Here is a 13,230-nt window from a genome sequence, read left to right as displayed (position 1 = left end):
CAAGGCTTTTTTTGACCCTTGTTCTCTATCATAAACCCAGATTTTCAGTCATGTTGCTTGACAGTTAGGAAAAATTACTTAAATTTTAAAGGTTAATTACCATTGTTTTTCTGCAATTTCCATTTTTGATTACAGCTTCTGATGCTAGTGTTAGACTTCTGCATTAATTTTCCAAAATGTGGGGTTTTTTGATCCACTTCTTTTGATCCACTTAAGAGTGAATCAAATATGTGTACCCATGAAAGACTGAAGTTTCATCTGTATCCTGCTAAAACAATAGGAATAGTCCAAGGCAAAGCAGAACACCAAAATTTGTAAAATGCATGACAGCAAATTATAAGATAACTCCCTCAAGGGATGTGACTGAGGAGCACATTTTCAGAGGCGTTCAGGCTAATAGTGTCTTGATTTGCTTTAGGATAAACTGTGGAAAAAACCTCTTCCACTGCTTAAGATGTCTTATTTTAATCAAATCAATCCTTATTAAAACATAACAAGGAATAGATGCAAAACCTAAAGTCAGAAAAAAAGCTATCCTAGGGTAAATTTTACTTCTCTGCCTCCTTGTCTAGAGACTTTATAAAGTCTAAGAGGGATTTGGCTGTTGATTTTATAAGGAAGATTTCAGCTATTCTGGAGGTAGGTGAAAAATACGTAAAACCCGTATGTGGATATAGGCTTGGTAATAACTGCATCTTTGTCAAAACGCAACAATGTTGCCACTCTATCAAATGCAAATTAATTTATCAGTAAAATAAGAAGTTCAATAAAACAGAGTTCATTGGAGACAAAATGGATAAGAAATGACTATGGGCTGTGTTTGAAGCTTTATATTAAAATAATTGACACATATTTCAACTGCTATTTATGACTTAAAACAAAGGACTTATGGAAATAAAATGTTTGGTATGATATATCATTTACCAAATATCTTCAGAAACACATTTTAGAAATGCATATGTCCTGGATTTCAGCTGGGAAAGATATGCTTTCATATGCTACAGGTCATCATTCAAATGGCTTCTAAATATTTTCCTTTTGTCTCCTGGAACACCATACAAGATTTAGTTTTTGCAATTCAGAATAATTTTTATAATGATGCTGTTGCAGTCTACCAAATGGTTTGATGAACTCAGTGCAAAAATTCCAAAGCACTTTCAAATAAAGAAATTTAAATCTGGGAAAGGTCTAGGTTTTCTAAATCCAATTTGCATTACAGTTCTGCAACTGTATATTGTTAATTAATATCAAGCAAAAAGACTTGTGGCATAAATTATTATTAGCTTTAATCTCTTACTTTAAAATGAACTCCTGAATTAAGAGTATGGAAACTATCAGTGAATCAGCATTCCGCACATTGTGTTTATCACACAGCAGGCAATCGTGATACAAACTTTCTACAGAGAATTATGAAATAAAATTACTATAGTAGCCTTTCCTAGTCTTTGCTTATTCTGACTGACTCTATGAGGTTGCTATCAACACACCTTTATTGACACTGTTGTTTCATTGTTGCAGCTTTGGGTATTTTCATTTTTTATATAAAATACTGTAAATGTCCATTCCCTTTTTTTCAATTTTTTCATGTCTTAGCCTTGTAACGTCCTGTATCAGTGAGCTCAAAACTGAATCCTGCTTTGTAAAGAGTGAAATCTGGACTGCATTGCTTTCAGTAGCATTTGTACTGGTATGACTGTCGCTTTGAAAAAGGCAAGAGCCATATCCTTTGCTATTGCTGTAAGACAGCACTGCTAGGTATTCTTTGGACAAAAATAAAGGTGCTGGTGATGGTGAAAATGTCCTTTTTGCAAAGAGTTTATAAGGTTTGCAGCTGGAATGGGAGGTGGGGAGCTCTAGCTCTAGTATATCAGTATATAACTGATATACTAAAAGTTTTGAATCTTCCTCCTTATCAGTTCTGTCTTTCTCATCACCATGGTCATTGTACAAGGGTTTGCCCTTTCTCAAGTGAGAGAACAATCAGATGAATATAGATGATTTCTCACTTAACCTTTAAAAATGTCTTTAGATTCAGAAGTCCACTAAATCGCTCAGCTTTCCTGAGATTAAGTCTCTGTCTTAATTTATTTCTGAGCCCTTTCAATTCTCTACCTGAGCTGTTGTTTATGGATACACTCCAAGATTCATCCTGAAAAGATACTCATCCTCCTGCCAATCTTCAAAATGGTTTGGTCATCTGTAATATCTTTCAAAAGAATAATAATGGAATTTTTCTTGATACAAAGCCCTCCAAATATGTATTAGATGGAACTGTGGTTCAAAGAATGTCAGAACTCATAACCTGCACCTCCTAACTTCTATATTTGTAAGTTTTAAAAAATACTTGTGCATTATTTGTTTGGGGTTTATTTTCTATGAAAAGAAAATTAAAGAGAGTAATCTATTTTCTCCTTAAGCTTCCTAAATATAAATTTTTTTCATATTTGCATGTCTCAGAGTTTACATAAGTGTTTTTTCTAGGCTTTACATGACTTTATGACTTTCATTTGATAGTTTGCTGGAATGGAGAGTTGCACATTTGCTAAGTTTTTGTAATAAAGCTTTGCTCCTTGTCCATTCTTAAGGATATACTTTTGTATATCCTTCTTGAAAAACCACCAGAATGAAGGAACTGACAGATGACTTAATTTCTTCAGTTTCTTTCTGCTTAAATTAAAGCCAACTTCACCCATAGGTGACAGCAAACTCTTGGAAACTGAAAATGCAGTCAACTCAATGCAAGCAGTTAAGTATACAACAGTGACAGCAAAAGTGCTTATGTGGAAATATGCAAAAAATCTGTAGCTAAACAAATCTCAGAAAACCCATGATATCTTTATGAGAACTGTAAAAGAGCCATCTAACGTGGGTGGGGATTGCATGAGAAGAAAACCTTCAGTTTGAGGACAGCTGAGGATTTCCCTTTAGCCAACACTTGAGCTTTGCTCTGGTAAGAAGCTGATCCCCTCGCCTAATGGACAGCTCTGCTTGGAGAGAGCTGTAAGGTCTAATTGCTGCACCTGATTGCCAGCCAGAAGAGCTATGGAATGTTATCAAATGCTCCCCACCTTTGCAGAATCAGAAGGGCCATATGTGTGCATACATGTCAATGCACTGAAATGGAAAATCAAAAATGAGCCAGTGGGTTATCACACACATTTCTGTAGGAGCTGGTGGGAGCTGTAATCTGTGCTCTGAACAAGTAGGTCATTCGGGCATAAAAATCTTGGTCTGATCTCCTGCTTTGTGACCATGAATAGGTTATTCTTCAGTGCATTTTTAATGAAAACAGGAGAATGAGACAGATAATTTTTTTACTCTTGAGTTAGTAATTTATATATTTATTTTTCTAGTAGTTTGGTAAATTGTGTAGTTCTTTACCATTTCCGTTAAAAATTTATAATCAAGGAGAAAAAACAAAGCCAAATCTTTCCTTTTTTGCTTTTCCTTTACAAACATGCAGGAGAGCCTTAAGATGTTCTCATCCTATTGTTTGTTATCAGCAAAATATTTCTTATGAAATTAGAGGCAAACGAAATATTTCTTGACTCTTTTATTTCTTCCTCAACAATAATTTTAACTTGTGTTGGAATAATATTTAAACACATTAATAGTGAAAGCTAGTAATTAGATTCAGTCTTTTGTAGTGTGATTTTCATTAATTACATGCTTACTTTAGCCGAGATATTTTACACAATCGGTGATCTTCCAGACATAGAGGAAAAGCACATTTTCAGGGCATGCTTGCTGAACAAGCCCCTGCTAAGAATGAGATGGATCACGTCCTGGGCATGCATCTTCTTTCCATGGGATGTGAAGGGAAGCCAACAGGACGAGGCTTTTTGATCCTTAAGTTAGGGAAGATGAATTGCTTTCCTTCTTGGGTCACCTACTGGCAAATATAAGAAACTGGTGCTGAAGTCCCTTCTCTACCTGGATATTAGAGATGAGACTTCCTAGCAATGTTTGCACAGGCAAGGCTTTAGTTGGTTGTGTTTTGTGTTTTTTTTTTTTTTTTTTTTTCATTTTGTTTTATTTGGTTTTTAGTTTTGTTTGTGGGTCTTTTTTTTTTTTTAATAGCAAAGTAATTAACCATCCTCTAGTCAGAAAAAACCCTCAAGCAAGCCAAGAAAATAATTGTGTATGTGAGGTTTTATCCTTTCCCCCCCTCCTTTTTAATAGCAAGGAGATGCTTAGAGGAGTCTGTGGTCAATTCTTACCCTTTGTTGCAGATTGTTCACAGGACCCTTGCAGCCATGCTGGGTGCTCTGGCCGCTTTAGCTGCCTTAGCTATTGTTGGGGAGGTAAGTAACTGTAAGTGCTCCCTTCGTCTCTGGCTGTGGTGTCAGGTATCATTAATTTCCATGTTTGCCCAGCTCTAACTGAGCACATGGCAAAGCAGTGTTTTTAAGAAAGAGAAATGGTAGGACAGAAACTGGGGTGGGAAAAGAGGTCAGACTGATGTGTAGACAAGGGGAATACAAAAACGTCAATTGATGCTTTTTTATTCTGATTTGCAGGAAGCTGACTGCAATCATTTTCAGCTTAATCCAGCATTAATTTAACACTGTTATTTTCAGTAATGTTAGGCTACCAAGTGAACCTAAATGGAAATACACTGCTTTATACTACCCTAAATAATTACATCTCATACTTGTATGTTCTAACCCTTTTGTTTCGCCTGCTGCTTACTCTTTGTTGATATATAGTCAAACATCAGATTGATTTTCTCGGTTGGTCTCATAACCACATCATTACTATGTTCCCTTTAATGCTCTCCAGTTTGTTCACAGGTGAAGTGGTATGCTTTTGTTCTTTTACCAAAAAGGGAACTGCAATGTGCCATGTAATTTGTTTATCTTTTATTTCTGTAATGTTAAGTAAGGAACAACTAGACCAACCAATAGCCTGATAATGACTGACTTAGGATGCCAGCAGTATTTTGAATTAGTAATAATAATAATAGTAGTAATGGCAATAAAAAAGAGTCCTTTTTATGTAGCTTGTAGGAACATTTATTAATTTCCATCACATTTATTTAAATGGTTCATCAATTAAGTGGAGTTTATAAGTCATAGCTAATCACAAGTTAGGTGGCATTCACTCGTAATCGTATTTTTTAATTGCAGAGGCCAAGTATGGTCAAAGTGGTGGAGTGGATTGACTATGAGACACTGGCATTATTGTTTGGAATGGTAACTAAAACATATCTTTTGCTCTAAATGTGCCAAAATAATCGCATTCAATATAGAGATGTGTCCTTTTAGAACATTTTGTTAATTGTACTTTACTCAGACAACTTATGACAAACATTTATCTCTTAAGGAATTTATCAAAAAAGATGAGGATCAGACCTCTGAAAGAGTCTTTTGAAATGTTTATCCTTTTCTAATTTTTTTTGAATCTGTGAAATTGTATTGACAACATGCTAAAAAACATCCTTGGGATTTATAAACAGAAAGACCTGTTTAAGGGCCAAGTATTATCACTCTCATTTTTCTTTTTAATTTTGTTTATTCAAAACCTTCCTCAAACACACTCTGCTGGAAGAGTTGTTTTCTATCTCACTGTTTTTTTCTGTAGCTACAAAAAAGGAAGCCAGAAATGGAGAAGTAATATCTGATGAGATTTTAATCATATATTATTTTAATCACTTTGCCTGGAGCTATTTGTAGTAAAAAGCATTGTCCAAGTGCTATTAGACTCTAACACAAAATATACAATATACAGAGACAAAATTACGATTATCTGTTTCCATTCTGAGCTTTTCTTATTTCCTGACACTGGCCCTTGCTCCTTGCATTTCCCACAGAAAAAGAAAGAAAAAAAAAAAAAAAGAAAAAAAAATTCTGTTTAGAGCGAAGACAGAAGGATAGGAGACCTCCTAGATGTGGGAAAATGCAAGCATTTCTTGAAGCCACTATCTTCTGTGCTCTGTGTAGTATTACTGCAGAGAGCAAACAAACTTATTGGTTCTTCTTGATTAATGATATAATGGAGATACATTGAGTACTTAATATATGATGCCCACTTAATCACTACAAATAAAATTCAACCAGACTGGTATGACATTTACAGACTGTTTATGTTGAGAAGTATATTTCACCATATGATGCATTAACTAGAGATATCTGGCAGCTGTAGTGAATATTCTAATATAAGGGTGATTAGATTCTCAAAGCTGTGTCAGATAAGACGTCCATTTGTCAGTATCAGAAATTGCTTTGCTTTAGTTTTAAGTAATAATTCAATTACTTTTATATATCAGTTCCAAGGGATTATATTTTTCCTCATCTTTTGGCAGATGGTTTTGGTGGCCATATTTTCAGAGACTGGATTCTTTGACTACTGTGCAGTAAAGGTGGGTTTATTTGGTACTTATTAGTATTTCTAGATTTATCAAGTTAGTATTTATTCAAATCTGTCACACCAAGCACAATCTTTAAAGAACCCTTCTAAGGTCAATGTATACTTATCATATTAGAAATTACAGTGGTCATGTTGTAATACTGGAAAAATCCTTTGTGGATGAAAGAAAGCCCTTAATGCAATTCTGTTTCTACAGGAAATGTTAAAGGTCCCCAGTAGGGTACACAAGCATTTAGACACTATTAAGCTGAATATTTCACTGATTTTCCCAGGACTGCAGTTCTGCTGTAGCTCAACTGTCTATTTATGCCTGCCAGTGGGGCGGAAGAAATATGGGAACTATCTTTAACTTTATGACCACACATGAAAAGTGGCCACAGACCTTTGCACAGTAGCAGAACAAAAGTTTACATGAAAAGAGTAACTCATAGAATCACAACCATAGAATTAGAGAACGGTTTGGGTTGGAAGAAACCTTCATAATCTTGTTCCAATCCCCCTGCCATGGGCAAGGACACCTTCAACTAGAGCAGGTTTCTTAAAACCCCATTCAGTCTGGACTTGAACATTCCCAGGGATGGGACATCCAAAGCTTCTCTGGGTAACCTGTCATAGTCTCACCACCCTCACAGTAAAGAATTTCTAACTAATATCTAATCTAAGCCTACTGTCTCAGTTTAAAGCCAATCCCTCTTGTCCTATAACTACATATCCTTGCCCAAAGCCTCCCCCCACAACTGTCTTATTGTCCATGTTTAGGTGCTGAAAGGTGCTGTAAGGTGACCCATCTCTTCGCCAGGCTGAATAACACAGATCTCTTCCAGCCTGTTCTCGTAGGAGAGGTGCTCCAGTGTTTTATCATGTTTGTGGCCCTCCTCTGGACTCACTTCACCAGTGCTGCTCCGAGGATGGGGAATGTGTCCCAGGTGTGGAGAGGAAGGAAGGTGTAAACCATGGTAGTCCACCTGGGCATGCAGGCAGAACATGGAGGCTCAGCCCTTCTCCTGCCACAGACCCCTTTTATGACTGGCAGCAGAGCATGGTGTTTCTTCAGACTTGTTTCTTTGTTTTCATGATGGGATTGTTTGCCCACTTCCATGAATTATTTTCTTGCCAGATTATTTAGTATTGGAGAGGGCGCTGTTGGAGTAATAGTAAAGGAACAGTAAATGCTCTGAGCTCATTGTTGCTTGACTTTGATTAAGTTGCTTTATCTATAATTTTTGAAATCTAAGTTGGAGTGATGTAGTCCAATCATTTTGCTTCTGCTTGTTTTTCTTAGGCTTATCGGTTCTCTCGAGGCAAGGTGTGGGCCATGATTACGCTTCTGTGCCTCATTGCTGCAATTCTTTCTGCATTTTTGGACAACGTTACCACTATGCTGCTCTTTACTCCAGTAACCATAAGGTATTTTATTGTTATGGATTTGGACTTGGTCTTTTATAGACAGCAATCAGTAGTATACATGTCTGCAAAATACTTGTTTGGAGGTATTCTTAATTATTTAAATGGAAATTAGAACTTCAAATACTCTTACTGTAGTAGAATAAAAAGCTAGCGCTTTCAGAGGGATGGGTTGCCTTTTGCCTTTGCATTAATATTGAGCACATATCTGAAACCTGTGAACACTGCCTTGGCAGCTAACTGTTCTGGTTTGTCTTCATATCTCAACTGCAATAGCATATTGTACCAAATGCTCCCTAGTAGATGATTATTTTTTCCTGTAAAGCAGGCAGAATTTTTAAATTAAAGCTGCTTTATTCTTTGCTGGCTGATATTTATATACATTTTTAGATAGTCATTTATGTTTTAGTGAAGTTGTTATCCCTTCTAATATTAGTGACAAATAAATTTTTAAAAAGTCCATATTTCATCTAACAGCTTTTTCTTGAATATGAAAATCTGAATTTTATTCCTGTTGGTGATCATGTCATTGGGATGGCTACTGGTTAATTGCACAGTTTGAGATTAGATATTTGGAACTTTGAGCAGACAACCATGAATTTAATTACTTCAGATTTCTGTAAATTAATAACATTTTATATGCAACTACATTTAATCAGTGTGGGATTATAAATTACTGTTTAAACTGAATTTAACCTGTGTCTGGTCAGGCAAATCTGTTTAATCCAGTTCAGTTTTGGAAAGATCTAGTGTATTTTAGAAATGATCCTGAGAGATGTAATGCTTGCAGTCATTATCACATTAAAGTACACAAAATTCTAATAAGATATGCCCCCTCTTTAAAATGCAGTGTAAAGCAGTAAAAACCAATTTTGCAAGTGAAATTTATTCTAGACTGGAAACAGCTGGTGAATGAAAGCTCCATTTGTCTTCTGTCTGATTATATTTTAAAGAGACAGCTTTGCCACACCCTAATCAATAATTGCGTTTCTAGCAGTAAGCAGTGCTGGAGCTATTAAACACCAAGTTTTCTTTAGCAGCATTGCAGAATATTTTGGATAAATATAATTTGGGAATGGATTGAAATTCAGAAATCAATGTAGCATAAAAAGCTTTTCAGTCAGAGCTACGGCAACATTTATTCTGTTTTCAAAGAATCCTAGAATAGCCCAGGTTGAAGGGACCTCGAAAGACCATCTGTCCAACCTTTCAGGGGAAAGGAAGCCTAAATGAGATTATCTGGCACTCTCCTCAATTACATCTTGAAAACCTCTGGTGATGGGGACTCTACCACATCCCTGGGGAGGTTTTTCCAGTGGTTAACTGGTTTTGTCATAAATTGTTTCTCTTATGTTGAGGTGAAATCTCTCCCTAGTACTTGTTGCCTCTTGTCTTCTCCATGTGGATCCTTGGGAAGGGAGAGCCTCTGCCCTTGTAGCCACCTTTAAGTAATGGACTTTTGTACTAAAGATATACTAAGTCCTTTTTTTTTATACTAAATGAGCCTGTAACACTGAAGAAGGGAAAACTCAGTATGTGGGAAACATTTGTATTTGAATCGCTATCAAAACTAAAATAAAATTTTAACTCACCTACTAAAACCAAATAATTGTCTACTTCAAAAAGCTTCATGCTGGGGGTCATTTTCTTTTTTATCTTACTGCCATTGTCTACAGCTTAACTGTGTTGCACTGTGCAGTCTCCATTGCCATGGAGATAAAGCTTGCAGAAAATCATACTGACTCTGCGAACATAAGGGTTTATATTTCCTGTAATAAGGCCTAAAACACGATACTTGTTTCACTCTGCATTTTGTAGTAACCCGCTAAAAAAAGTAATAACTACCCCCTTTTAGCTGTTACTTATTTTCAAGACACTTTGTTATTGGGAACTGGAAAAGGCTAATATTTTTACACATGAAGAATTATATAACCAGGATAAGTAAACTGAGAAACTGATCTTGCCTTATAGCTAAGATGTTCTGATGGTTTTATACTTTGGGCTTAGCCTTTGCTTACTTACATTAGAGTTCTCTTTTCAAAATACCATTAGGCCCATCAAAAAGAAAGAATTGCTAAAGACAAGCTTAGCTTGTATTTTGAAATACTGGGAAGTCAAGGAGCATTGGAGTTAAAATTGCAAGTACAATTGTGGTCTTGCACCACAATTGATACATTTGGACCAGCTGTACTACAAAGTACCCTTTAACTGAATGATTTCATGCTGCTGAGGAAATAGTGTATTTTTGCACAGTTATTATTTTCCAGAGTTTTTATGTGCTGACATATATGCCATCTGACAGTGTTTTTTCTGAGTTTTAAATTGACACTCTTGGTGATAGCGTAAGTGAATCAGATTAAGGTTTTTGCAATACTCTTTTCTCTTTGAAATATAGGTTTTAATAACACAGACTTAGGCTAAACAGTGAAGTCCAACCCTTCTTTCAGAGAAATATGTGAGAGCATTGCAGTGAGAAAGCATTCTTCCTGCACACTCTTCCCCCTATCTACTATGAGACATAGGGGACAATAATTTAAGTGTGGTCTCCATCTTTACATTCTGGAACAACCTTTTGATAAGTTGTGAGGAGAAAAGCAATTGTTTCTTACTCCAAAGTGCTTAGGTGTGACTTTAACTTTCAGCTTTTATTACCAGAGCCCAAGTTTAAAGTCAAACACATACTTCAGGACAGAACGGATTACGTGGGTGTGTGCGTAAATGTAATTTGTGAGTTGGAGTAATCTATGTGAAGGTTACTCTGTGTAAGTGGGCTTTGAGTTCAAATGGATCATGTGGTTACTGAGTCAACCCCAGTGTTTGTCAGAGCACTTTAAGGTGCTTCTTATTAAAGAAGCAATTTACTTTCTCTTATCAAAACAGCATCCTACCAAAGAAGTATTAAGTATATTTGAACTGCTAAAAAAACATTTTGAGAATTTTTTAACCATAATGAATGTGTATTTTCTCCTCTTGTTTCATCACAAATAGAAATACTCATGATCAAGCTTTAAAGGAGGAGGAAAATAGGAACAGAATAAACTGAATAAACCTAGCCTGAAAGCTAAAGTCTCTAATAGATGATTCATGGCTAATAGGCAGCCTGCACAATCCTCTACCACTGCTTCCCCTAAGAAAGTTAATCACTGTTGCTGAGTGCAGAGCCTGTGGTTGACCAGAATTGTTTTCCACAGGTCAGTGCAGCTTAAGGCCCGTGGTTTCAGAAGCTGTATCACACTGAAAATTTGAAATGCTATTTTCTGTGGAGTCCGATTCTTGTAATAGTTGACTACTTTTAATTAAATGCTTTTAAAAATGCATCAGTTTTGTAGGCATTAATAACTGCATTTTAAATGTAAAGAAAATCTATAAATTTTCATTTACATTGTTATAATTACTCTAGCACAATAAATGCTTTAACATAGCATTCATTGACACATTGTGTTTAAAATCCTACCATTTGTCTGTGAAATGACTGCATTTTGTAAATTTTGTGCATTTTAATATTTAAGGTAATTTATCCATGGGATAAGAAGTTAATTTCATTATCTTTACACTGCAGGCTCTGTGAAGTACTTAATCTTGATCCTAGGCACGTCCTGATTGCGGAAGTAATCTTCACAAATATTGGGGGGGCTGCCACTGCTGTTGGGGATCCTCCAAATGTGATTATTGTTTCAAAGCAAGAGCTGAGGACAAGGGTATGTACTGCAGTTGTTTGGCTACTAAAATAAAGTAGTGGTGTTGACTTATGCAAGGTTGATCCTTCTCTTCCCCCAGACAGCCATATAAACAGAAAATAATCGACTTTTTTTGCTGTGCTACTTCTTTTTTAGTAGCATGATCAGACAGAGAGAGTGATCTTTTGGGGACAAAATAGTGATGAAGAATAGACTTTTTGATATGGACTAAGAATACCGGTTTCCTTTTTTTGTTGTTGATGAGGATTTCCTTGTCAATGGCAAAGTGAGGAAAGAAGCACAACAATGGAGGGCTGCAGACAGGGCAACAAGTTGCAAAAAAACAAAAATGTGAAAATGAAGATGAAAATCCATCCATTTTTTCAGTATGGGTTTTCTCTCAAAAGTTAAATATGAGACAATTCAACATTTTACAGAGAGTTGCTTTGCCCCTGTAGAGCCACGACATACGTGAGGCACTTTATCCTTCAAGCACAGCCCAAGGAGATGTCGGGTGTGAGAGGGGGGTGGGAGCTTCTCCTGTGCAGCACAGGCTGTGGCTGGCTCCCACCTCCTGACAATGTTTTGCTATCTCCAGGCTGCAGAGACAGATTTTAGCTTCAAATTCTTGGCTCTCCTATTGTTTGCTGGGTGCCTGGTGCCAAAGGGAAAGCTATGGTATCTGGTGCTGGGCGGGACTGCAGGGCATGAATGATCCAGCAGGAGCATCCCAGTCCCACTGTTTCTTCCCACATGGGTCTCTCTGCCATCTGGACTGGCTGTGGCACTGCTGGCAAGTGTTTGCAGCCCTCAGCATCTTCATGGAGCTGAGTTTGCTGAGTTTTCTGTGCTTTCAGGTATCCTTACTACCCCTGAACATGAGGGCATCGAGTCTTCCCTCTGCCTCTGGCACTGTCTCCCACCCCCTTTCCCTGGTGTGCTGTGGGCTAGCAGTGAGACAGTCTGCTCAGAATGCAAGGGGCAGCCCCTCCTGGCATGGGGCAGATCTGCCCTTCTCCTCACCAACAAGCAGCACCATAGAAGGGGTAGTAATATAATGGGCACATCTATAAGGACGCCAGGGATAAACTGTCTGTTTTGGCCAGGAGCCATAACCACCCCCCCCCCCCAAAAAAAAAAAAAAAGTCATTCTAGAGAAATTTAGTGTTTATTGAGCTAGTGCAAAAACAACTGTGCACGTGCATGAGGGAATTGTAGCATAAAATCTCAAGTTTATGTTTTGGATTTTTTTTTTCCATTTAGAGTCACTTATGTTTCTATTGCTTTATGGAAGAAAGATCTCTTCTAATAAACTGAATGCACTCAAATTAATTAAGTATTGTCCAGGCTGGAAAAGTCTTTGAAAGTTTCTACCATTTAATAAACTGAATGTTTGCCATTGAAATATTTGAAATGCCAGCTGCAGTTGGCTAGTTTGGATGGCAGCTTTGAAAACCGTAATATTTATTGTTAGCTGAGAACTTGTTAGCTGAGAACTTGATAGCTGAGTTTTAAATTTTAGATATAAAATCTGTGCACCTATTTAAAACTTCTGATATTAAAAAGAATAATTAGCACCTGCCATGCAGGTCATTTTCCTGAATACTCGGAAACTCATAGTTTCTGTAGAACCTTTAGAAGTGGCTGTAAACCTGGGAGATAATTAAGCAATCACAATTGAAAAGAAACCATGTTACATTTTTCTTGTTTGAGCTATTGATATTTTTAGGAGGACTCAGATGTATAAATACCCTAGCAAATATTGCATTATAGCAAATTC

General features: G+C 36.7%; 1 protein-coding gene across 4 annotated transcripts in view; it reads left to right on the top strand.

Annotated features, from left to right (window-relative positions):
* The window catches only part of OCA2 (OCA2 melanosomal transmembrane protein), a 187,785-nt gene that overhangs the window by 70,131 nt on the left and 104,424 nt on the right, over window positions 1-13,230 (top strand). For 3 of the 4 annotated variants that reach the window (XM_053934869.1, XM_053934870.1, XM_053934872.1), the window contains exons 11-15: window positions 4,233-4,304; window positions 5,130-5,195; window positions 6,305-6,361; window positions 7,652-7,776; window positions 11,333-11,471. In XM_053934869.1, the coding sequence (XP_053790844.1) occupies window positions 4,233-4,304; window positions 5,130-5,195; window positions 6,305-6,361; window positions 7,652-7,776; window positions 11,333-11,471 (459 nt within the window). The remainder of the gene's footprint in view (window positions 1-4,232; window positions 4,305-5,129; window positions 5,196-6,304; window positions 6,362-7,651; window positions 7,777-11,332; window positions 11,472-13,230) is intronic. The other variant, XM_053934871.1, reaches the window with a different exon arrangement.

The sequence above is a fragment of the Vidua chalybeata genome, chromosome 2 (genome assembly GCF_026979565.1).
Source record: "Vidua chalybeata isolate OUT-0048 chromosome 2, bVidCha1 merged haplotype, whole genome shotgun sequence".
Lineage (NCBI taxonomy): Eukaryota > Metazoa > Chordata > Aves > Passeriformes > Viduidae > Vidua > Vidua chalybeata.
Note: the sequence above shows the minus strand (reverse complement) of the source record. Positions and strands in the feature narration are given on the sequence as shown.